Source organism: Peromyscus leucopus, chromosome 2 (assembly GCF_004664715.2).
Source record: "Peromyscus leucopus breed LL Stock chromosome 2, UCI_PerLeu_2.1, whole genome shotgun sequence".
Lineage (NCBI taxonomy): Eukaryota > Metazoa > Chordata > Mammalia > Rodentia > Cricetidae > Peromyscus > Peromyscus leucopus.
In genome coordinates, this window is record NC_051064.1 from 112,004,582 (window position 1) to 112,031,725 (window position 27,144).

The window sequence follows — 27,144 nt, forward strand, 5'->3', positions numbered from 1 at the left end:
GCCAGAAGCCATGAGTCCTGAACCAGGGTACTTTACGCAGAGAAAAGGAAACGGAAGCGGAAAGACGGGATATATTCAGATGGCATCATTACCAGACTCAAAAGGACATGGACCATGAAGGGATGGATGTGTGGGGCAGAGGATGACACCCAACTTCCTGTCTTAGCTTCCACTTGTAGACAGGCTGTGCTCGCTAAATTAGCAAAACTCGACACCGTCATCATCTACATCATCGTCAAAGCCCTCTGAACACCCTGTAGGTGCAGACTAAACGGAACGTGGACTAAGAATTAGGGCAGATCATAATAGTCACCCAGATATAGAAGGTCTGGGGCTCCCAAGAAATTCCCTACACCTGCCAGGGACGGAGGGGCGGGGCGAGTCTTACACGGGTTCCGCCCAGGGGCGGGGCCTGAGCCCAGCGGGAACCCAACCCATCTCTAGCCAGAGCCTCAACCCTCCGTAGCCGAGGTGGGAACCAGACCCGCCCCGCTCGCTTCTCGCCCGCCACCGCCAGGTGCGACAGCCCGGGAGCCAGCTCTTGTCCGAGGTAAGGGGCGCGGCCACAACCCAGCTCCAGGCAGCCCAGGAGCAGGGGACCGAGGGCAAGGCATCTTAGGGGACTCGGAGAGGGGCTGCGGGAGGCCGCCAGGGACCCACCCGCACAGCAGCCGAGCAGGAGCGTTGGCCTCGCACCCCGGATTCCCAGGTCCGCCGGGGAGCAGCGACCACTGGGGCTTGGGGGCCGATGAACAGCAACTGCAGGCAGTGAGGGGCGCCTGAAGGAGAGGGAGAGGGTGCCAGGCTGCTGAGGGCAGCGGAGGGGTGCTGAGAGGATGGAGGGAAGGCAAGAGAGAGGCGGGTGTGCAGGTGGAGAACTGGGGTGGGCCAGAGGGGCTTTGAGACGAGCACACGAGCAAGGGCTGAAAAGAAGGGGCGCCGGGCAGGAGCGGGTATCTGGTCGGCTTGAGAATTAGGGCTTCTGGGACGTGAGTGTGGTTTAGCTGGGAGTGAAAGGGTGCAGAACCGAGCCCAGCGGGTACCCGTGTGAGGGTCGCAAGTGGATGGAGACAGAGGGGTGGGGCTTGGAGGGGACAAGCTTGAAAGAAGGCAAAGGTGGGAAGTCCTCTGGGTCTACCTCGCCTGCAGAGGGAGTGGCTGGGACTAGGTACGGGGGAGGGTTGTGGCCCCATGTGCGGGCCGGGGGCACCTGAGTTCTGGCCAGGATGGAGGAGGCGGCTCTGGAGTGGAATAGGATCTGGCAGCTGGAAGCAGAGGAACCTTGAGGGAACTTGGACAGTGAGGTTGTGGGGGTGATGGGTCAGGTTAGGGAGGCGGCCACATGCGGGTGAGGTGGGAATGAGGGCTGAGTACAGCCTTGGCTCCTCACAGAACGAGGGCAGCAGGCACTGGACCCGACCACAATGCCAACTGGTGTCACGGGCAAGAAGAGCATAGTGGACAGAAAAATTCATCTCACACGCAACTCTATCCTGGAATCCAAGCATGGAAGAGGCTTTGCGAGGGCAAGATGACAGCCTCCAGAAGCCAACAGAGGTGTAGAGTGGAGAGGGTTTCTCCATCCCTCCCTCCCAGAATCCAGATGAAAAGCTGTAGGCTCTAAACAGAAAGTATGTGGATGTGTTGGTGTGTGTGTGTGTGCATGAGCAGGTATGTGTGTACCTTCATACAAGCAGAGAGAGCACACTCATTCTGTGCCCCAACACAGAAGAGGAGAGTACTTAGTGCAAGCTTGAGGACCTAAGTTCAAATCCTTAGCATGGAAGAGCCTGGTATGATCTCTCTGCCTGAACCCCAGCTGTGGGGACAGAGACCGGGCAGACCCCTGGAGCTTGAAATGTGACCGTCTCAAAAAAAAAAAAAAGTGTCAGGGCTGAAAAGATGGCTTATCAGCTAGGAGCACTTGTTGCTCTTGTAGAGGACAAGGGTTCAGTTCTTAGGAATAGCATGTGGTTCACAACCATCCTAACTCCAGACCCTCTTCTGATCACAACAGGCACTATAGGCAAGACATTCATACACATAAAAAAATTTAAATCTAAAAATCTAAATCTAAAAAATCTAAAAGAAGAAAAAAGTAAGGTGAAGAGGGATAGAGGACGATATCAGGGCCCTCCTCTAGCGTCTGGGGTGCAGTGGACACACAGGCACGTGGTGTAAAGGTGCCTCCATCCATAAACCACACACACACACACATACATACACACACATACATACACACTCACAAATATACATACACACACTCACAAACACATACATACACACTGCACAAAATAAAAATAAATAAAAAACAAACAGAGGAAGACCATGGAAGTTGGGAAAGGCCACCTGTGGGAGTCAGAAGCCATAGCGTGTTGGGAGCAGAGGAGAGGGATTTGAGGATGGCAGACGGGCCAGCGAAGTCTCTTGGACATGAAAGATGTAGCCAGCGCTGGAGTAATGCATGCTCCTGTCAGAAGACGCAGCATGGGGAAAGGTGAGGGACTGCGATGTGAAAGGAAACCTCAGTAATTGAGAATGCGCTCATGAGGTCCCTGCTCCATCTCTGCGGAGTTCACGGAGGGCCTGGCCACGCTGTGGGTGTGCAGTGACTGTGGACTGAGTGAGTAACTGAGCTGGGGTGGTAAGAGTCCAGGAGAATAATGTGAGTTGACGGGAGCTTTGTAAACTGTAAAGCACTGCGCCAGAGAAGCCACCGTGGCTGTGCAGGTGTGTGTGCCTGTGCAATGGCACTCTTGGTTAGCCCCTTCCAGTCGGAAGGGAGGAAACCAAGATGTATGAAGCTTCGCTTGTGTGGAAGGTAGAGAATGCCTCTGAAGCAGCTAGCAGAATGCAGCTTAGCTTTTAGTGAGTCCTCAGTAAGTGGGGGCTGTTCTGAGAGTGTTTCTATGGCTCTAAGAGTCCTGGCAAAGCAGTGAGGCTGGGCTGGGTTGGTGGTGATAGGTTGGCAGGTGGGGATGGTCTAACCAAGGAACAGATTGGGAAAGTGTGCTTCGGGGGAAGATGGCGTACAATAGAACAAGATTCACACCTACACCCAACTCCCTTTAAAAGTTTTTTTAATTTGTAAAAATTGCTATTATTATTATTGTTATTATGTGTGTGTGTACATGATGTGTATAGGGGCTAGTGAGCCACACTGAAGACGTAGAGGTCAGAAGAGAGCTTGACGGAGTCTTTAATAAATGTTCCCTGAGGAGGGCAGAGAGTTACGTTCGCTGAACGTTTAATATGCTGTGGTAAATGCATCTCCCACAATCTTCCCAACAAAGTTAGTTTCACGAAGGAGGAAGACTGTCTTGTGAGTTCCCTTATCCAGGCAATAACAAATAAACAATAGAACAGGAAACTGAGTCTAATTTGTTTGATTTTGAACCCCAAACTACTTCCATCACTTAGGATGACTTGATTAAAAATACCCGCAAAGCTAACAAGAAGTCTCAGTGGGTAAAGGTGCCTGCTGCCAGGGCTGAGGACCTGGGTTCAATCCCTGGGACCCACATGGTGGGAGGGGAGAGCCGACTCCTGCAAGCGGTCCTCTGACCTCTTCCACGTGAGCACGGCCACAGGTGTGCACTTGCACACCTACACACAAAACAGATAATTTTTAAATTAAGAGGTTTATAAAGTTAAATGACAGGCCAGCCAGCCCTTCAGAACCTTCCTGTCCCTGCCTCCCCAGTACTGGGATGACAAGCACATGCCACCCTGTTCAGCACTTTTGTCTTGGATCCCAAGTGTCAGACTCATGTCCCCCTGCTTTTGAGGCAAGTGTTTTACCGACTGACTCATCTGTCCTCCCAGATCCTATAAAGCATTCATTCACATGCTGACTTTAAAGTTGTTCTGGAAAGCCGTTTTATTCACTCATTCAAGGCTAGGCGTGTGAATTGCCAATAGTTGTATAATTACTGTGAGAGCCGTACTCAGCCCAGGTCTTTCAGACTTAATGCCATGGCGAGTCCTCTGACTCCCATCAGGAAAGCACATCCATTCCCTCTCCACTGCATTCACTGAGTCCATCTCTTCCTGCAGGATCGCAGGGCTCTTCCGTTCTTGCGCTACCCTTTCCTAGCTGAAGTCACCTTCTTCCCTAGGTGTGTTTTTTGTTTGTTTGTTTGGTTTGGTTTTTTTTTTTTTTTTTTTTTTTTTTTTTGCCTGCCCACGAGACCGAAAGGGTTATTTGTTTTTCATAACAACCCTTGGAAGAGACATCCCCCCCTCCCCCAAGTCTGGGACCAAGAATGGCTTCCCAGATCATTTCTGGGCCTTCATCTGTATTACTTGCCATGGAGACAGTGAGCTTGGTGGCTTTATCATTTTATGAGACTGTCACAAAAGAGGGAAGATTTGATTGATGCTTATCGTACAAATGCAGTTCTGTGTGCACCACTGTGCAGTGACCTGTCTGCTCAGATCTGCCTCAGGCGGCTGCCTGCTGGGATGCTTTCTGCTTCTCTACCAAATGTCTATGTCAGCCCTGCCCCCCACCTGAGAAGATGCCCTCGAGGGGGCTTCTGTCTGAACCCGTTCACTCTGCTCTCCGCCTCTCTCTGTTCTCATACAACCTATCAGGAAAGCTATACTGAGTCCAAATAAGCAGACTTGACAATACAGTATGGTAAATGTGGTGTGGTGATGTGATGCTCCATCCTGAGAATGCTATTTTGCTCACCTGAAATTTGTTATGGTTTTATTTTTTTTAGGCCCAGCCAAATTCTGGGAGACATGCGGTAACAGACAGCCTGGCCCACAACTGGCTTGTCATGTGACCTTGGACAAATCACTATTCTTTATAGAACCTCAGTGTTTCTTACCTGTCAAGTGATGGGATGGGTAGATCAGATAAATCAGGTCAGAGTTTAAAATGTATATTCTTGGGGCTGGAGGATCACTCAGTGGTTAAGAGCACTTGTTGCTCTTGCTAGGGACCTGGGTTTGATTTCCAGCACCCATGTGGTGGCTCACAACCATCTGTAACTCCAGTTCCAGAGGATCCAGCACCCTCTTCTGGCCCCTGCAGACACTGTACACATGTGGTATACAGACATACAAACAAGCAAAACACCCATATACACAAAATAAAAATGAATCTTTAAAAATTAAAATGAAACTTGTATTCTTCCTATCACTCCCCACTCCCCTGCTTTTAGCATAATTACTAACGGCAGGCAAGTTTCCCACAGGTTCTATAGGAACACACACACACACACACATATGTATGTATGTATGTATGTATGTGTATAGTCAACACAATGAATGAAGCATATTTATATTCATTCTATTACTTAAACTTTACAGCAGCTTTATGGAGTCACTGTTATTCCCAGATGAGCACACTGAGGCTTTGAGCTTGAGTAACTGCCAGGTTCACGAACTGAGCTACTGGGAAAACTGGAACCAGTACCCAGGCTTCCTGTTGTGATAAAAAGAAGCCTCAAGCTTCCCCTTTAAAAACTATTTATTTATTTAAACAAGGTCTTCTATAGCCTAGGTTACCCTCAAACTTGATATGAAGCTGAGGATGACCTTGAACTCCCGATCCTCCTGTCTCTACCTCCTAAGTGCTAATATTATAAGCCTGTTCCAACATACCCAGTTCCCAGATCCTTTTAATCCTAGCAATTTAAGAATGTAAAATTGCTGAACATGGTGGGACATATCTGTAATTCAAGCATTTGGGAGGATGAGGCAGAAACATCGTAAGTTCAAGACCAGCTATATAGTGAATTCCAAAGCAATATCCTGCTCCTGCCTCCCAAAAAAGTGTAGGTTGCAGGACTTACTATTATTATAGATGACCTGTGTGGTGGTATTGTGTTCCCCAAATTTTGTACACCCTAATAAACTTATCTGGGGTCAGAGAACAGAAAAGCCACTAGATACTTAGGATAGGCAGTGGTAGCACACGCCTTTAATCCTAGCATTCCAGAGGCAGAAATCCATGTGTTCAAGGATACAGCCAAGCATGGTGACTCAAGCCTTTAATCCCAGAAAACGAGCCTTTAATTCCAGGGAGTGATGGTAGAAAGCAGAAAGGTATATAAGGTGTGAGGAACAGGAACTAGAAGCTTTTAACTGGTTAAGCTTCAGGCTTTCGAGCAGCAGTTCAACTGAGAGCCATTGGGATGAGGACACAGAAGCTTCCAGTCTGAGGAAACAAGACCAGCTGAGAAGTTGGCCAGGTGAGGTTAGCTGTGGCTTGTTCTGTCTCTCTGATCTTCCAGTGTTCACCCCAATACCTGGCTCAGGTTTGATTTTATTAATAAGAACTTTTAAGATTCCTTCTACGGACCTGGGTTTGGTTCCTAATACTCATACTGGATGGCTCACAACTACCTATAATTTCAGCTCTAGGGGACCCAACACCCTCTTCTAGCCTCCAAGGGCTCCTGCATGCAGATGGTGTATAAATTCAAACAAATTCACATACCTACACATAAATAATAATTTTTTAAAAATTTATTTTATGTGTATTGGCGTTTTGCTTGCATATATGGGCTATGTGAAAGTGTTGGATCCCATGGAACTGGAGTTACAGACAGTTGTGAACAGCTATGTGGATGCTGGGAATTGAACCTGGGTCCTCTGGAAGAGCAGCCAGTGCCCTTAACCTCTGAGATATCTCTCCAGGCCCCATAAATAATAATTTAAAAATATTTAAAAAGTGTTAAACTGGCTATATAGTGGAAAAAGTAATTGAAATTTACATTTTCAATTCTGATAAATTGGAAAAAATAGATATATGTTTATTGAAAGAGGTAACATCCCCTAAGGAATCACTATAAGTGCTGACAGGTGAAAGGTGGCTAAAACTGCCCTGAGTTCAGAAGGGGAGGCAGCCAATTCATTATAAAACAGGCCCAAGTAATAGAGCCCAAGCAAGGAGAAAGATGGTTGAAAGAGTTGACTGCAGAAGTGAATTAAAAGTTGGACATGGCCAGGCAGTGGTGGCACACGACTTTAATCCCAGCACTTGGGAGGCAGAGCCAGGTGGATCTCTGTGAGTTCGAGGCCAGTTTGAGTGAGATCCAGGACAGGCACCAAAACTACAAAGAGAAACCCTGTCTCGAAAACAAAAACAAACAAACAAACAAAAACAAATAAAAATTGGACCTGGTGGTGAATGTCTTTAATATCAGCACTCAGGAGACAGAGGCAGGCAGTTCTCTTTGAGTTTGAGGCCAACCTGGTCTACATAGTGAGTTGCAGGACAGTCAGGTCTATGTGAAAGACCCTGTCTCAGAAAATTGAAGAAGAAGAAGAGGAGGAGGAGGAGGAGGAGGAGGAGGAGGAGGAGGAGAAGGAGGAGGAGAATTAAAAGGGTCAATAAAATAATAAATACTGCATAGCTTCCACAAACCAAAAATCAGCACCAGATTGTTTATATATAGTCCTGCTGATTCTATTTATGCCATAGCTCCAAGTAGGTGATATTTCCCCTGTTTTAGGGCAAACACTCTGGCTTACAGAGTTTATATGACTTCTTCAGGAATTCAGCTGATGGCTAGAGCAGCAGTTTTAAACATCTCGAACACTGCAGGCTACCACATCTAGTCTCTGCTCTTAGCTCTGAGGCTTTGCCAAATCCCCCTAATTCAAATGGGAAAAATGGTTCCCATCCACCCAACTTTCATTTTTCAGATTTACCTTAAAGGATAAAACAAGATAAAGGACCTGAAATCGAGTTAAGAATCAAATCTATGTTTTAGTAAAGTTGCCCTCTGATCAGCAATTTTATTTCTCGGACTCTGTCCCTAGGAAATATTAGGAAAATGGATAAAGGTTTCTGTAAAAAACGTCCACTGCAGTGTAATTTATGACAAGAGAGCTGAGCAATGGCTCAGCAGGTAGAGGCACTTGTCAAATCTAATGACTGAAATCCACGTGGTGGAAGGAGAAAACTGATTCCTGAGAGCTGTCCTCAGACCCCCCCCCCATGCATGCCTTGGCATATACATACCCAAACACACAATAGATAGATAAATAAATAAATAAGTAAATAAATAAGCAAATAAATAAATAAATAAGTAAATAAATAAATAAATAAATAAGTGTAATGTAATTCTTAAAAGACTAGAAAACAACTTTCAAAACAAAATTAGTCGGTGTGGTGGTGTATGCCTGTAATCCCAGCACTTGGCAGGTGGAGGCAGGTGATCTCTGTGAGTTCCAGGCCAGCTGGAGCTGTCTGTTTCAAAAACAGGGACAGGAACCCTGTCTCAAACAAACACACAAAAGCCATAACAACAGCAAACAAACAGAAAACAACAAACCAAAACAACAAAAAACATTTAAAATTGAAAACACCCTTCTTCCTAGAGAGAAAGATAACATGAGAGGATTGGCCAATAACACAGGGTGGACTGTAGCTGTAAATGTCATTGGAATAGTATTAATGAAGAATTTTTAAAATATCAGTACTTTTTGAATGTACTTTAAAATCTAAGAACTTTAAAATGACTTTTTGTTTATTTATGTGTATGTGTGTGTCTGTCCAAGTATATGCTGTGTGTGTGTGTGTGTGTGTGTGTGTGTGTGTGTGTATGTGTCCACACATGCACACATGCAATGGTCGTAGGTAAGTGTACGCAGAGGCCGGAGAAGGGCATTAGGTGTACTTCCCTAGCGCTCGTCACCATATTCCTTTGAGGTAGTGTATTTCACTGAACTGGAGCTTGCCTTCCTGGTTTGTCTAGGTTGGCAAGTTGCCAGGCCCAGTGAGTTCCTGTCTCTACTATGGTAGTGCCAGGGCTGTAGGCATGCGTGAGTTATGCGGGTGCTGGGATCCAAACCCATGTCCTCATGTTTACACAGCAAGTGCTCTTAACTACTGAGTCATCTCTGCAGTCCTGAATCACCCATTCTTGAAGGAGGATGTGTAAACTAAAAGGGAAGGTTTACAAGACCGTTTAAGTAGCCAGTGGTGCCCATCTGTCTCTTCCAACCTCACTGTCTTCCTCCATGGAAATACTATCCAGGGCATGTTCCACACTTGCTCAGGGAACATTTTCCTGAGGCGCAGATTAATTTAAAGATGAAGCTGAGGGTCTCGGATGAAGACTTGAGATGAAAACTTCTTGAAGGCAAAGAACGAGAAGACAGTGAGGAAGTTTTGCTAAAGGGTGGCTCAGAGTCTGATGTATTTATCTGATCTTGAAGAGAGCTTTATTTTGTTTGTACGCTCACTGGCTGCTTGTCCCTAGAGTCTGTCCAGATCTACTCGCTCACTCCTTCTTTCTTTTTACAATTATTTATTTAAAACTTTCTGTGTGTTTGTGTTCTTGCTTGTGTGCCACCGCTTGTGTTTGTGTGCCACTTGTGTGGAGGTCAGAGGACAAACTTTCAGGGAAGTCAGTTCTCTCCTCCACCAGCCAGGTTCCCGGGGGTTAGACCTGGTCATCAGGTGCCATCAAGTGCTTTGACCCACTGAGCTACTGACCCTCCTTTTTTTGTTTTTTTGTTTTGTTTTCTTTTTCGAGACAGGGTTTCTCTGTGTAGCTTTGCACCTTTCTTGGAACTCACTCTGTAACCCAGGCTGGCCTCGAACTCACAGAGATCTGCCTGACTCTGCCTCCCGAGTGCTGGGACTAAAGGCCACCTGGCTCTGCCTCCCGAGTGCTGGGACTAAAGGCGTGTGCCACCACTGCCTGGCTTTGATGCTCACACTTTTAATCCTAGCACTTGGGAAGTTGAGGCAAGAGGATTTGCCTCAAGTTCTGGGTCAGAGAGCCTATCTCAAAAAACAAAAAGGCCAGGGCTGATGAGATGACTCAGGGTAAAAGTGCTTGCCACAAAGCTTGACAGGAGTTCAATCCCTGTGGTGGTTTGAATAAGAATGGTCCATCTAGGCTCATGTGTTTGCTTGGGAGTGGTACCAATTGAAAGGATTAGAAGGATAGGAGGTATGGCCTAGTTGGAGGAAGTGTGTCATTGGGGCTTTGAGGTTTCTAAAGCCCATGCCAGGCCCAGAGTCTTTTTCTCTGCCTACAGATCAGGATGTAGAACTCTCAGCTACTTCTCCAGAACCATGTCTGTCTATGTACTGCCATGCTCCTCACCATGATGATAATGGACTAACCTCTGAAACTGTAAGCAAGACCCCTATTCAATGCTTTTTTGTTGTTGTTGTTTATTTTTCAAGACAGGGTTTCTCTGTGTAGATTTTGAGCTTGTCCTAGAACTCACTCTGTAGACCAGGCTGACCTCAAACTCACAGAGATCCGCCTGCCTCTGCCTCCCGATTGCTGAGATTAAAGGCGTGTGCCACCACTCCCCACAACTTATAATAGTTGTGTTGGTCATGGTATCTCTTCACAGAATAGAACAGTGACTAAGACAATCTCTGAATCCCACATGGTAGAAGGAGAAAACCAACTACTCCAAGCTGACCTTTGACTTTCACATGTATACAATCACACACACACACACACACACACACACACACACACACACACACACATTAATTTTTTTTAAGAAGATGAATGAAGTCTTAAGCCCAAGTGCTAGATTGTAGGGTTAGATCTGTATTATGGGGTTCAGATTCAGATGTTCTAGGAAAGAAGGGAATGCTGCTAGACTTGACACATAGTATATATTTGCTAACGGATGAATGTGGGAATGAAGAAATGAAGAATCATGCTCTGAAGGATAGAAGTATCAGGAATGTTCACACCTCTGTGAAGTTTGCCAGTTTTTAAAGATGTCTGTGTTAACTGGTTGGCTTTTTGCCATATTAACATAAATCTAAATATATCTGGGAAGAGGGACTCTCAACTGAGTTCATCAATCTGCCTTCATCAGATTGGCCTGAAGGCAAGTCTTTGGGGGGCGTGGGGTGGAATTTTTTGATTAATGATTGATGTGGGAAGGTCCAGCTCACTGTGGGCAGGGTCATCCCTTGACAGGTGTTTTGGGTTGTATAGGAAAACAAGCTGAGCAATCCATGAGGAGGAGGTCAGGAAGCCACATTCCTCCACAGCTTCTGTTTCAGTTCCTTCCTTGAGTTCCTGCCTCAGTTTCCCTCAAAGGACTGTGAATTGAGATGTGTAAGCCAAATAAACCCTTTCCTCCTCAAAAAAAAAAAAAAAGCAGACAAATATGATGCCAATCATTTGCTTTGTTTTGTTTTTTCGAGACAGGGTTTCCCTGTATAGTTTTGGTGCCTGTCCTGGATCTCGCTCTGTAGACCAGGCTGGCCTCAAACTCACAGAGATCTGCCTTGCTTTCCCTCCCGAGCACTGGAACTAAAGGTGTGCACCACCACCACATGACTCTCAATCATAAAAAAAAAAAAAAAAAAAAAAAAAAAAAAAAAAAAAAAAAAAAAAAAAAAAAAAAAAAAACCAACTCTCTCTCCTGAGAAAATGCAAGAAACTGTTCTTCTCATTTTTTCCAGACAAAGAGATTGAGGGCTTGAGGGAAGAAAGTGACTTCATTAATCCTTCACACATGTTCAGAGTGTTGTGATAGGCTGGGATTTCAGCTTGAAGCCAGGGATGCAGAAACAGAGGATGTTAGGTTCCAGATGTTCATTCTGAGAGAGGAGGCACAGTAACCAAGTCTGAAATGATGTAGGTGCCCGCAGGGGAAGTGGGAGTGTAGGAAGAGCAGAGTGTGCCTCTGCCATGCTCAGGGCAAGGGACACTATGAGGATGGGTAGGCACCCAGTAGAGGAAGAGGAGGCAGAAGGGGTGGGGAATAAAGTATATGCATATATATATATATATATTACACACATACACACACACTTTATATGCATAAAGTGGGGACAAAGGAAAACAAAGTGACATCTTCGGATTACAGTGAAGTCAGTGGCGTATTTTGATATAAAGATGGCATAGGCAGATGGGGGAAATGGTTGAGGGAGACAGCTTAAAGAGTTGAGGGTTGAGTTAGCTGGTTCTTTGTGAAGGTGGACAGTTCAGGTTTTCTCCAAAGACCTGTTGGAAGCCAAAACATTTTTAAAAACAGAGAATGGCAATTCACTATGGAGCCTGCCCTCTTATAGGATTCTCTTTGGTCACCAGGTCTCCAGGGTACACCAGGACCTACCAGGCTGCCATTTATCTGCTGTCCCGCTGGTCGCATTTTCCTGTTCTTGCATTGTTTTCTGTGGCAACCTGGAGATCAGTCACCATGTCTGATTCATATTTGAACACCCCCACCCCTATGCTCAGCAGAGGGCTCACCCCAGGGCGAAGTGCTCAACAAATATTTGTTGAAAGAATGAATGGGAGGAGCTGGGTTCCACCCCAATCCTGAGACAACATTTGGGGCACGAACCGTGGTGGGGAAGCCCTGAGTAGTATTTCTTCTGTGATGGTAGGTGACCATTAAAAGGTTGGGGACTCAAAGTCACACCAAAGTGATCACAGGCCTCTCTTGCAGATGGCTTCAGTAACTGATGGTAAAACTGGAGTCAAAGATGCCTCTGACCAGAATTTTGACTACATGTTCAAACTGCTCATCATTGGCAACAGCAGCGTCGGTAAGACCTCCTTCCTCTTCCGCTATGCTGACGACACCTTCACCCCGGCCTTTGTCAGCACCGTGGGCATTGACTTCAAAGTGAAGACAGTCTACCGTCATGAGAAGCGTGTGAAGCTGCAGATATGGGTGAGTGCTGGGCAGGCACTGTGGGCAGAATGAGATGTAGCTAGCTATGGGTACAAGGCCTAGGAGGTGGGCCTGGCTTGCAACATCTGGGTCGTACAGCATCGGATATCAATGCCATTTCAGGTCTGGGCCTTCACTGCCCCCATTTTTTTAAACATGTTTATTCTCCTGGGGCAGGGCGGGGGTTCAATTGCTGCTGCTTAACTGTCTGGAAGGTTTTATTCTGGCTTTTATAACGGAGTGACCAAGAAACAGGGCATTAGAGTTACAGACTGGGTTTCAATTCTACTTCTACCACTTCCAAGCCATAGAAACATGACTAAGTTATTTAACCCCTCTTGGCTACCCTTTCCTTGTTGGGGGCAGAGGGATTATAATCTCATCTAGTTACAGATGGTTGCTGAGCGTAGTTCCTGGGACACAGTACACATACCATAGATGTTAGTTAGAAATCAGTTATCTATTGTTGCATAACAAATTACTCAGTGATGTAAAAACAAGAGTAATAATTGATCATCTCACAGTTTCAGTGGGTCTGGCAGTAGGGTTTGCTTGGGGCCTTTCATGAAGTGTAGCCAGATACTGGCTTGAGCTGCAGTCAGCTGAAGGGCTGACGAGGGCTGGAGGATCCACTTCCAAGGTGGCTTACTCGCATATCTGGTGCTGGCTGTTGGCAGGAGGCCTTCCTTCCTTTCTTCCTATCTGGCTCTCTTAGCACGCTTCACCATCCTCACTATAGGTATGAAAGCTGGTTTTCCCCAGCTGGAGAGCTAAGAAACCAAATTAAAAATGGCAATATCTGTGATATAGCCTTGGAGTATTCTCTTGGTCACTGATCGAGTGTGGGAAGAAGGTACACAGCTGTCCAGATACTGGGAGGAAAGGATCATGGAGGACGGGTCTTAGAAGTCTTAGAAGTTGGAGACTCAACTACCATCGTTGTCTGCTGATGGTACTAAGAAAGCATGCACCATTTGAGAAGCTTGTCAGAGTACTTAGCAATAGCTTGGCACTGCAGTTGGAAATGTTGAAAATTTGTGAAATAATCAAAATGTGATGCTATGGTCTATTATACTTAATAAATGTATAATAATATATTGTGTATGTATCTTATTGTAAGAGTCTACATCTATTTTTACAAATTATTTCTTGTATATTAATACACATAAATGTTATGGGGGTACATAGCATTTTTTGAGACAGGGTCTCATCTTTTAGCCTTGGCTGGCCTGGAACTCACTATGGGGATTCATCTGTTTCTGCCTCCTGAGTGTTGGGATTGGAGGCAACTTCTATCTATAGGCACATAGTATTTTAATATGCAGTCCTATTTTACAGAAGAAATCAAAACCTCAGAAATTAACTTGTCTTAGGTCAACCACATAGCCACAAAGTGACACTTTAACTCTGAATTATGTGCTATTTTCCTTACATTGTGCATCTGAAATCTTAGACCACATTTCCACTTAAAATAATGTTAAATATTAATTTCTAGAGGGGTGAGTGTCCATTGACTCCCTATTAAAGGCACTGAAACATCATAAACCATTAGAAATAGGAGAAGCTCTGAAGGTTGTCTAATTTACTGGTTCTCCAATTGTGGTTCAGCCATACCAGCAACACTTGGGGATCTGTTAGAAATTCATTCTTGGGCCTCACCACAGATGCAATGACTCCAAAATGCTGGAGATAAAGCCCAAATCTGTGCTCCCAGGTGGTTTTAAGGCAGGCAAGAACCCCCAAATCTGTGCTAGTGGGCAGTTTTAAGGCAGGCTAGAACTGGAGAACCACTCATGTGGTCTACCTACCTTGTGGTGAGAGTTGATGAATATAGGAAAGCGCCTACTATGTGCCAGGTACTTTCACTAACATTATCTAATGTCAACCCCAGCACCGGAATGCGTGAAAGCACATGTCTATAGGATATGGTGATCAATACTTTGAAACTGGATTGAGGCTGTGAGAGAGATGGAGGAGAGAGAGAGAGAGAGAGAGAGAGAGAGAGAGAGAGAGAGAGAGAGAGGAGAGATCTGCTATAGGCAACTGATGGGGTTGGGGGAACCTTGCATAAAACACAAACAGCTCTTGCCGTTGGCCAGATGGCACACACTTGACAACTCCTTAGGGAACTGAAGAAAATACTAGAACTTGCTTTAAAATCTATTAATGCAGAGTAGATTTGTTTTAACTAGTATTTACTATGTAGGTTGGCATGGATTTCCTTCGTGATTCCTATACTAGATGGTGGTGTATCCTACAGCTGAAAAATCTCGAGGCCGGAGGCGTTCTACCTGTCTAAGGACTGGTGGTGGTGGCTCCCTCACACCTTGGTGCACTGAGAGCGTTTGCAGTTTTTGATGCGCCTGGCTTAAGTAGATTTATTGATTATGCTATTTAGTTTTAACTAAATGAAACCCCACAATGGGTATGTGGCTTTTCAAGAGTCCTATAAAGAAGCCTCCTATTGAAGACTATGCTAAGTGTAGTGACCCAAGTGGATATAAGAGAGTAGTTGACTGACCTGTCTCCAACTTCCTGGCACAAGTTTCTTGTCAGCCATGTTCCCAGGTAAAATCAATGAGGATCTCACTAGATCTGATTTAGTCAATCTCATTGCTTTGCTTAAAATTTTTTTCAAGGATTTTTATGTAGCAGAATTATAACTTCTATACTGTTTATATTAAAATTTAAACATTGTTTCATTTTTGCTGTATTTGTGTGGATGGGGTAAGTGCATGCCCACACGTGTGTTTGCATACATGTAGGGACCAGAGATCAATTTTCAAAAACTATTTTTAATTATGTGTGCCTGTGTGGGTTTGTTCATGTGAGTGCAGGACCTGGGGAGCCCAAAAGAGGGTGTCTGATTCCCTGGAGCTGAAGTTAGAGGCAGTTTTAAGACATCCCAAGTTGGTGCTGGGAACCAAACTTGAGTCCTCTTGGTTGGTATGTGAGGCCTCTCTCCAGCTCCAAAGTTCTTCGTTTACATATGGGGATCGAACTCAGGTCATCAGGCTCCTGTCGTTAGAAGGTAAGTGCCTTTACCCACTGACCCATACTGCCACCCCTGGGCTTCTTCCTCTATTGCTCTTCACCTCATTTTTTGAAAGAGAATCTCATTAAACCTGGAGCTCACCAATTTGGCAAGATTAGCTGGCCAGCTAGCACCAGGGACCCTGTCTCAGCTCTCCCAAAGCTAGGATCACAGGGTGTACAACCACACCTGTCTTTGACAGAGTGCTAGGAATCTGAGCTCAGGCCCTTGGGCTTGCATAGGAATGCTTTACGGACTACGTCATCTATCTAGCTCTTATTTCATTTCATATATCTCAACATAGTCTGTGCCCAAGAGTATGCATAGGTAAGCTATGTGTATGTTGTGCCTGAACCTTTCTTCCTTAAATGGATATGTTTGGAGACCTTAATGATAAGCACTGGGGGTACCACGGAAGGGTTTTGACAAAGACAGATCTGCATCTTAGAAAAATTCCTGGCTTCAGATGCAGGATAGATGGAAATGAGATAAAGGAACTGTGGTTTGGATCTAAACCCATAAAACTGTATACATTAAGTTCTGTATCAGTTCGACATTGTGAAACTATTTAAAAATAAATAAATGAATACTGACCAAGCTATAAAAGAGAAGGACAATTAAAGTCACCCAGTGGCTTGGATATTTTTTAAGTGTCCAAACCTAAAGGACATAGAACTCATGAAAAAGGATATAAAACTGTTTTTCTAGTGTTCACTCTGTTGTGAATTTTTCAAGGTGTTTTTTTGTTGTTGTTTTGTTTTGTTTTTGTTTTTGTGTGTGTGTTGGATAGGTGCATAAAAATATAAATTATAGTAAAAGTGTAAAATGCAGCAACTTCAGAATTCTGAATGTATCAAAATCATTGGGATGTATAGACTTTGGGTCTGGATAATCTTACTGTGTGATTTTTTTTTTGTGTGAGTTATTTACAATAAAGTTTTTTAATACTAGTAGCGATAATAAGGCTTCAAAGCAAGTGTGATGGTTTGAATGAGAATGTCCCCCATAGGCTTGTATGTTTGAATACTAGGTCCCCAGTTGGTGGAACTGTTTGTGAAGGACTAGGAGGTGTGGTCTTGTTGAAGGAGCTGTGTCCATGGGGGTGGACTTTGAGATTTCAAAAGCTCATGACATTCCTAGTTAACTTTCTCTGCCTTATGCTTGTGGATGAAGATGAGAGCTTTCAGCCACTGCTCCAGCACCATGTCTGTCTGTCTGCTGCCATGTTCCCCACCATGATGGTAGGAGGCTCTATCTCTCTGCAACTGTGAGCCCCTAATTAAATGCTTTTTAAAAGTAAGTTGCCATGGTCATGGTGTTTTGTTGCAGCTATAAAAAGGTCACCAAGGCAGCAAATGTGTCAGTTTACTGGGGCTGCAGTAATAAATACCACAGACTAGCTGGCTTAGCAGCAGAAGTGGTTTTCTCATAGTTCTAGAGACAAGTCCAAGATCAGGGTCCAGGCAGGACTGCAAAGGACACCTCTTCCCTTCCATCTGTGTGGCCATGCAGGAGAAACAGAGCATTAAGGTTCTTGGTGTCTCTCAGGACACTAATTCTCTTAATCAAGGCCTCACCCTTATGCCTTAATAATGTTAATAACATCTTAGAGGTCCCGTTTCCAAGTGCAGCTGCATTTCAAGCTATGTTTGAACATATGAATTTCAGGAGGACGCAGACATTCAGTTTATGATAGTGGCAAAGTGACAAATAGACTAGAAATGAAAGAGACTTAGGAATTTACTAGTTTTGATGATCAATGTATTATGAAGACAGAGAGAGGAAAACACATACTCCTTCTATACTTTTTACACAAAAATTCTGTGATTTTTTTTTTTAAAGCTGTGTGACTTCCAGTAGGTCACCTTGTGTCTGCAAATACCTAATATTTCCTATTGTAACTCTCTGTAGGGTTGTGGATGAGCATTAGAACAGCAGCAGAACATAGTGCCCGCCACATACAAGACATGTTAGGTTCTATTTCAGGTTCTGGCTCCTGGTCCACAGATAAAGGACTCTTGGGTCATATCCAGTTGCAGGAGTGCTAAACCAAAACCTAGTGACTCACCAGCGTGGTATGCAATGTTTACTTAGCTTCTCCAGCCCAGCTCTCCTAGGGCATTTCGGGAAGCTGTTCTCCACGTGGAGAGGGGAGAGGGAGGGGAGGAACATCCCTCAGCAGGACCACCCACAACTGGAGCTTTTGTTATCTCTGGGGACAGTGGAGGGTGATGGCATGGGGCACCTGGCTCTCTTTATTCTCTTGCCTCGTAGGTCCTTGAGTATTTCCTCTGTTTCCTGAGAGGCCAGTAAATGAGGATCAGAGGAGAAAATCTTCCTGGGGAGGTAGGATTAAGAGTGAAGCCTCATTCATAGGGAGTGTACACACAGGTGACCAAGTACCTTCAAAGCGACAGACCCAACTGGAGAGAGGCCATTTGTTGCTGGTTCTGGTTGCCAAGCAACCCCGGGAGACCTGTGGGAAGAGGAGAGCAGGGAGGGCTTCTGCCCTCTGTGTGTGTGGCCTGTTGATCTGCTGGTCAGGGGAAGAATCCACGGGTCTGGGGAAGGACAAAGCCCATCTAGGACTTGAGCATCTTGGGTTTTAGTCCCATGTCTGCCCGGCTTGCTGTGTGATGTGGGTGACCCTCTCCCCTCCCTGCACTTGTCTCCCCAAATCTGGAGAACTAATTCTTTGCTGTCTTTGCTTCATGGGTTGTTTTCAAGAACAAGTGGGGAAATGGAATTTGTCAAGTGGAAAGTGGGCATTGTCAGCGGTGGAAGTTCATTTCATATGTGCTTAAGGTTTTATATATATATATATATATATATATATATATATATATATATATTACTTAATGTATACAGTGTTCTGTCTGCATGTATCCCTGCAGGCCAGAAGAGGGCCCCAGATCTCATTACAGATGGTTGTGAGTTACCATGTGGTTGCTGGGAATTGAACTCAGGACCTTTGGAAGAACAAGCAGTGCTTTTAACCTCTGAGCCATCTCTCCAGCCTGTGCTTAAGGTTTTTAAAATGTGTTATTATTTGTGGATGTATCTGGGTGATACAAATGTGAACAATCACAATGGTGGTGGTGGTGGTGGTGGTGGTGGTGGTGGTGTGTGTGTGTATGTGTGTGTATCAGAAGACAACTTTATGGACTCGGTTCTCTCCTTCCACCTTTACGTGGGTTTCAGAGATGGAACTCGGGGCATCAGGCTTGCACGGCCTTTACCTAGTGAGCCACCTCTCTGCTCCTTGTGTCTGCTTTAAATAGTTCTTTGTCTCTTTCACACCTTCCAGTTGACCCAGGTAGTCATGTCCCGAAAGAAGGAATTGCCAAGGCTGGCCAGATGACTGACTGGGTAAAAGTGCTTGCCACGAATTCGGATGACCCGAGGTCAATCTCTGGAACCTACACAAAGGTGGACACAAACTTCACAGAATTGTCCTCTGACTTCTGTATGCATTCAGTGGCACAATATGCCCTGCCTGCCTCTGATATAAATAATAATAATAATTTTTAAAGAAAAAAAGGGATGTCTGAGGTCAGAGACGTCAGGTTCCCTGTGCCGAGCTCAGCGGCAGCCCTCCTTGTTTGAGTCATTCAGGAGGCTCATGCAGGACATTGTGCTAGGTTGGGGATGTGTTCTTCCTACTCACGTGAATTTTCACAGTAGTGGGGGAGATGGAAACTAAGCCCAGGATGGAGACGTTTCTCCCATCTGTCCTATGGGTCCTGAAGAAAAGAATAGGCCTGTTTCAACCTCAGGCCTGCGGCTTGGAGCTGGGAAATGTTGAGCTGTGATTTAAGTCTCATCCGTTGACTTGGAGCTGGGATTCAGCCTTTTTTATATATCCACAGCTTTTAAAAGCTTTAAAAGGCCAACGGCCTTCATCACACCCATCCTTCCAGGCCTGGTCCATGCCATAGGATGCAGCACCAGTGGCTTCCACTGTGGAAAGACAGAAATGGCGCCTCTGCTGTTCCCACCCGTGAAGCGTTCTTTCATGTCAAGACTTTCTAAATGGGACTGTCTCATCCGTCTGGGGTTACTCATGTCACAACCAGGGAAGGATTGGCTGGCCTCTCCAGCTTGCTTAAAGGATGCACAGACACTTGTCCCTGCCCCCAGGCCTGCCGCTCGCCTGTCTTTCTTTTCAGCCCATTCCTCAGAGTGCTCAGTGACGGTGGCACTTGTACGTACCTCCATTACGTCAGTTACTTTGCTCTGTTGGTGACATTTTGAGAGATAGTGCTGGCCTCAGAGTAAACGCCCAACAAATAGTTCTTATTAAGATCCAAGGGAGATCAATAAATGGTCCTCCCTTTCTTCTTCACCTAAATTTGGAAACAATTTAGAGATAGATGTAGGAGTCAGAGGGATGGGGAGTAATGTGAAAGCCTTATTACTCATAAAAACTAAGATGAAGCATGTGATTAGAGGCTTTAGCAGTCAGGCTTGCTAAAACCTTACTGTGGAGTCAGACAGACAGACAGACAGACAGACACACACACACACACACACACACACACACACACACACACACAGCCACAAGACCACATGGCTCTCTCTGCCATCTCCGGGAGGCATCTGATCCTAATCTGGAGACCTATAGGGAGATCGGTGGGCAGCGCGGGAGAGTTGGAGACTGAGCAGAGACTGGGTGGGGCTCCGACAAGCTCCTATGGCTCTAGGAATGCCAGGCAGCTGCCGAGTGCACCACCCTGTACTCAGCTCTCATGATGATCAAAATCGATTTTTCTAGGCAGCAAGTTCCTCGGTGTGTCTCCAGGGACATGCTGACACTTTCATCCCCTCAAAGCCAGTGGGAGCCAGCTGCTAGAGGAGGTTCAATCTGACTTTACCATCATAGCAAAGGCTGTGGGAAGTCAGGTCACAATTGCATAGTTTACCTTTGAAATTTGTAAACAAATGAACCAGCAAACCCACTTGAGTATTGGAGATAGTCCCCCAAGACAGATTCAGGAGCGGGGAGAGGGGCTTTGATCCTCTTTCATCCACCCTGACTAGTGTGGGGGAAAAAATCAGCTAAACTTCCTTTGAACATTTATTCATTCAGTGAGGGACTCTATCTTAAAGAATAAGAAGTCACACAGCATTGGCATCTGGCTTCCACACACAAGTCTACATATGCATACACACATGAACAAGTACACCCACACATGAAGAAATATTTCTTCCTGGAAAAGTCACTGAAGGCTTCACAGTTGAAGTTTATTTCTACCATATCTTGACAAATGAATACAAGGATCTCAGGATTGTGTCAGGGAGAGAATTTACAGGGAGAAGAAAGGACATTTGCAAGAGCTTTTTTTTTAATGCTTTAAAATATCTTATTTATTTTATTTTCTGTGTATGAGTGTTTTGGTTCATATATGTATGTGTACTATGTACATGCCTGGTGCCCGAGGAGGTCAGAAGGGGAATCAGAACCTCTAGAACTGCAGTTAGGGTGGTTGTGAGCCAGTATGTGGGTGCTGGGAACTGAACTCAGATCTTCTGCAAGAGCAACAAGTGCTCTTAACCACTGAGTCATCTCTCCAGCCCTGCAAAAGCTTCTGAGGGCCTCTTATGTACCTAGCTGTTCTAGGCTCAGCAGGGACTGGTGCTATAATGTCCCTACCTACAAATACATGGGATAGCAGTAGGCACACAAATATTGATGATGTCCTGTAGATTCTGGGCAGTGGAATGACATGGTCTGACATCTATGTTAAATAAAATTTTAATCTGGATACTTCTAGGTTTAAGAAAAGTTCAAAGATAGAACAGAGAATTCCCATGATCCTTCACATATTATCTCTAATGTTAACATATCCTAGAACCATTGGACATTTGTCAAAACTATGAGACTGACATTGCTACAATATAACTAACAAATTTATAGACTTTGTTTAGATTTTGGTAGTCTTCCACACTAATGTCCTTTTACTGTTCCAAGATCCTACTATGATGTATTAAATAACATTTTAAATGGCATAATTCATATGCCATAAAACTATGATATTTTCAAGTATATGGTTCAGTGATTTAACAAAAATTTTTGATGTAGGGTCTCACTATATAGCTCTCGCTGGCCTTGAACTTACTACATAGATGAGGCTGTTCTCAAACTCAGAGTTCTCTGCCTGCTTCTGCCTCCCATGTAGTGGGATTCAAGATGTGTGCTACTATATATATCTGGTGGTTGTGAACTGTCATGTGGGTGCTGGGAAATGAACCCAGGTTGTCTGTAAGAACAAGTGCTCTTAACCACTGATCTATTTTTCCAGCCCTGAAAAAGCATTTGAGGGCCCATTCAGGGTTTTGGCATAGTCATAAAACTGTGTAATTATCACTACTAATTCTAGCACACTTTACCTACTTACATCTTCATATTTAACAGGATCCCTCTGAGACAGTATTTTTTTTTTTTTTTTGATAAATATTTTTTATTTTACAATACCATTCAGTTCTACATATCAGCCATGGGTTCCCCTATTCTCCCCCCCCCACGCCCTCCCCTTACCCCCAGCCCACCCTCCATTCCCACCTCCTCCAGGACAAGTCCTCCCCCGAGGACTGTGGTCATCTTGTTAGACTCAGTCCAGGGAGGTCCAGTCCCTTTCTCCCAGACTAAGCCAAGTGTCCCTGCATAAGTTCCTGGTTTCAAACAGCCAATTCATGCAATGAGCACAGGACTTGGTCCCATTGCCTAGATGCCTCCCAAACTGATCAAGCCAATCAACTGTCTCACCTATTCAGAGGGCCTGATCCAGCTGGGAGCCCCTCAGCCTTTGGTTCATAGTTCATGTGTTTCCATTCATTTGGCTATTTTTTTTCAATAATTGAGTAAAACTGAAATTTATTATATGCCACAGTCGTCCTAGGGACCTCCATGCTATATATATATAGCCTTTATGGTTCTATGGGTTGTGGTCTGATTGTTCATTTTATATCTAGAATCCACCAATGAGTGAGTACATACCATAACTGTCTTTTTGGGTTTGGGTTACCTCACTCAGGATGATTTTTTCTAGTTCCATCCATTTGCCTGCAAATTTCATGCTTTCATTGTTTTTCTCTGCTGAGTAGTACTCCATTGTGTATATGTACCACATTTTTTTCATCCATTCTTCCGTTGATGGGCATCTAGGTTGTTTCCAGGTTCTGGCTATTACAAATAGTGCTGCTATGAACATAGCTGAGCATGTATCTTTATGGTATGTATCAGCATTCTTTGGGTATATGCCCAAGAGTGGGATGGCTGGGTCTTGAGGTAGTTCGATTCCTAATTTTCTGAGAAACCGCCATACTGATTTCCACAGTGGTTGTACAAGTTTACATTCCCACCAACAGTGGAGGAGTGTTCCCTTTGCTCCACATCCTCTCCAACATTGGTTGTCATTGGTGTTTTTGATCTTAGCCATTCTAACAGGTGTAAGGTGGTATCTCAGAGTCGTTTTGATTTGCATTTCTCTGATGATTAAGGATGTTGAGCATTTCTTTAAATGTTTTTCAGCCATTTGTAGTTCTTGTTTTGTGAATTCTCTGTTTAGCTCTTTAGCCCATTTTTTAATTGGACTGTTCAGTGCTTTGATGTCTAGTTTCTTGAGTTCTTTATATATTGTGGAGATCAATCCTCTGTCAGATGTGGGGTTGGTGAAGATCTTTTCCCAATCTGTTGGCTGTCTTTTTGTCTTATTGACTGTGTCTTTTGCCCTGCAGTTTTGAGAGGTCCCATTTATTAATGGTTGTGCTCAGGGTCTGTGCTGTCGGTGTTTTATTTAGGAAATGGTCTCCAGTGCCAATGCGTTCAAGAGTGCTTCCTATTTTCTTTTCTATTAAGTTTAGTGTAACTGGATTTATGTTTAGGTCTTTGATCCACTTGGACTTGAGTTTTGTGCATGGTGACAGATATGGATCTATTTGTAATCTTTTACATATTGACATCCAGTTATGCCAGCACCATTTGTTGAAGATACTTTCTTTGTTCCATTGTATAGTTTTGGCTCCTTTGTCAAAAACCAGGTGTTCATATGTGCATGGATTAATGTCAGGGTCTTCAATTCGATTCCATTGGTCCGTATGTCGGTTTTTATACCAGTACCAAGCTGTTTTTATTACTATAGCTCTATAGTAGAGTTTGAGGTCCGGGATGGTGATGCCTCCAAGGGTTGCTTTATCGTATAGGATTCTTTTAGCTATCCTGGGTCTTTTGTTTTTCCATATAAAGTTGAGTATTTTTCTTTCCAAGTCTGTGAAGAATTGTGTTGGTATTTTGATGGGGATTGCATTGAATCTGTAGATTGCTTTTGGTAAGATTGCCATTTTTACTATGTTAATCCTACCTATCCATGAGCATGGGAGATCCTTCCATTTTCTGATATCTTCTTCAATTTCTTTCTTTAGAGATTTAAAGTTCTTATCAAAAAGGTCTTTCACTTGTTTAGTTAGTGTTATCCCAAGGTATTTTATATTATTTGTGGCTATTGTAAAGGGTGATGTTTCTCTGACTTCTTTCTCAGCCCTTTTATCATTTGTGTATAGGAGGGCTACTGATTTTTTTGAGTTGATCTTATATCCTGCCACTTTACTGAAGGAGTTTATCAGCTGTAGAAGTTCCCTGGTAGAGTTTTTGGGGTCACTTATGTATACTATCATATCATCTGCAAATAGTGAAAGTTTGACTTCTTCCTTGCCAATTTGTATCCCTTTGATCTCCTTTTGTTGTCTTATTGCTCTAGTTAGCACTTCTAGTACTATATTAAATAAATATGGGGAGAGTGGACAGCCTTGTCTTGTTCCTGAATTTAGTGGTATCGCTTTGAGTTTCTCTCCATTTAATTTGATGTTTGCTGTTGGCTTGCTATAGATTCCTTTTATTATGTTTAGAAATGTTCCTTGTATTCCTATTCTTTCTAAGACCTTTATCATGAAGGGGTGTTGGATTTTGTCAAAGGCTTTTTCAGCATCTAGGGAGATGATCATGTGGTTTTTTTCTTTCAGTTTGTTTATATGGTGTATTACATTGACTGATTTCCGTATGTTGAACCATCCTTGCATCCCTGGGATGAATCCTACTTGGTCGTGATGGATGATTGTTTTGATGTATTCTTGGATTCGGTTTGCTAATATTTTGTTGAGTATTTTTGCATCAATGTTCATGAGGGAGATTGGTCTGTAGTTCTCTTTCTTTGTTGCATCTTTGTGTGGTTTGGGTATCAGGGTAATTGTAGCCTCATAAAAGGAGTTTGGTAGTGTTCCTTCTGTTTCTATTGTGTGGAACACTTTGAAGAGTATTGGTATTAGTTCTACTTTGAAAGTCTGGTAGAATTCTGCACTGAAACCATCTGGTCCTGGGCTTTTTTTAGTTGGGAGACTTTTGATGACTGTTTCTATTTCTTTAGGGGTTATTGGTCTATTTAAATGGTTTATCTGGTCTTGATTTAATTTTGGTATTTGGTATTTATCCAGAAAATTGTCCATTTCTTCCTGGTTTTCCATTTTTTTGGAGTACAGGTTTTTGAAGTATGATCTGATGATTCTCTGGATTTCCTCATTGTCTGTTGTTATGTCTCCATTTTCATTTCTGATTTTGTGAATTTGGGTGCTCTCTTTTTGCCTTTTGGTTAATTTGGCTAGTGGTTTGTCTATCTTGTTGATTTTTTCAAAGAACCAACTCTTTGTTTCATTGATTTTTTGTATTGTTCTCTTGTTTTCTATTTCGTTGATTTCAGCCCTCAATTTGATTATTTCCTGGCATCTATTTCTCCTGGGTGAGTTTGTTTCTTTTTGTTCTAGAGCTTTCAGTTGTGCTGTTAATTCATTGGTATGGGATTGCTCCATCTTCTTAATGTGTGCATTTAGAGCTATGAATTTTCCTCTTAGCACTGCTTTCATAGTGTCCCATAAGTTTGGGTATGTTGTACTTTCATTTTCATTGAATTCTAGGAACTCTTTAATTTCTGTCTTTATTTCTTCCTTGACCCATTGATGTTTCAGGTGGGCATTATTCAGTTTCCATGAGTTTGTGGGTTTTCTATAATTTTTGTTGTTATTGAGTTCTAACTTTAAGGCATGGTGATCTGATAAGATACAGGAGGTTATTCCAATTTTTTTGTATCTGTTGAGATTTGTTTTGTGTCCAAGCATGTGGTCAATTTTTGAGAAGGTTCCATGGGGTGCTGAGAAGAAGGTATATTCTTTTGTGTTAGGATGGAATATTCTGTAGATATCTATTAGGTCCATTTGAGTCATAACATCTGTTAGGTCCTTTATTTCTTTGTTAAGTTTCAGTCTGGTAGATCTATCTTTTGGTGAGAGTGGTGTGTTGAAATCTCCCACTACTAATGTGTGGGGTTTGATGTGCGTTTTAAACTTTAGTAGTGTTTCTTTTATGAATGTGGGTGCTTTTGTATTTGGAGCATAAATGTTTAGAATCGAGACTTCATCTTGGTGGATTTTTCCCGTGATGAATATGTAATGTCCATCCTGGTCTCTTTTGATTGATTTTAGTTTGAAGTCTATTTTATTAGATATTAGGATAGCTACACCAGCTTGTTTCTTAGGTCCATTTGCTTGGAAAACTTTTTCCCAGCCCTTTACTCGGAGGTAGTGTCTGTCTTTGGAGTTAAGGTGTGTTTCTTGTATGCAGCATATGGATGGGTCCTGTTTTCTTATCCATTCTGTTAGCCTGTGTCTTTTTATAGGTGAGTTGAGACCATTGATATTGATGGATATTAATGACCAGTGATTGTTAATTCCTGTTATTTTTTTGGTTGTGTTGTGTTGTCCTTCTGTGGTGTATGTTGGTGTAGGATTATCTATTGCTTGATTTTTCATGGATGTGTTTAGCTTCTTTGGGTTGAATTTTCCCTTCTAGTGCTTTCTGTAGGGCTGGGTTTGTGGACAGGTATTGATTAAATCTGGTTTTATCCTGGAATGTTTTGTTTACTCCGCCTATGGTGATTGAGAGTTTTGCTGGGTATAATAGTCTGGGTTGGCATCCGTGGTCTCTTAGTGTCTGCATGAGGTTTGTCCATGATCTTCTAGCTTTCATAGTCTCTATTGAGTAGTCTGGTGTTATTCTGATGGGTTTGCCTTTATATGTTACTTGGTCTTTTTCCTTTGCAGCTCTTAATATTTTTTCTTTATTCTGTGTGTTTAGTGTTTTGATTATTATGTGGCGAGGGGACTTTTTTTTTGGATCCAGCCTATTTGGTGTTCTGTAAGCTTCTTGTATCTTCATAGGTATTTCTTTCTCTAGGTTAGGAAAGTTTTCTTCTATGATTTTGTTGAATATATTTTCTGTGCCTTTGAGTTGGTATTCTTCTCCTTCTTCTATCCCTATTATTCTTAGATTTGGTCTTTTCATGGTGTCCCAAATTTCCTGGACGTTTTGTGTTAGGACTTTTTTGTCTTTATTGTTTTCTTTGACTGACGAATCTATTTTCTCTATC

General features: G+C 43.5%; 1 protein-coding gene across 1 annotated transcript in view; it reads left to right on the forward strand.

The window, feature by feature from the left end:
- Window positions 1-404: 404 nt before the first annotated feature.
- The window catches only part of Rab3b (RAB3B, member RAS oncogene family), a 76,459-nt gene continuing 49,719 nt past the window's right edge, over window positions 405-27,144 (forward strand). Inside the window, exons 1-2 of the mRNA XM_028888777.2 lie at window positions 405-550; window positions 12,412-12,639. Coding sequence (XP_028744610.1) covers window positions 12,412-12,639 — 228 coding nt within the window. The 5' untranslated portion in view covers window positions 405-550. The remainder of the gene's footprint in view (window positions 551-12,411; window positions 12,640-27,144) is intronic.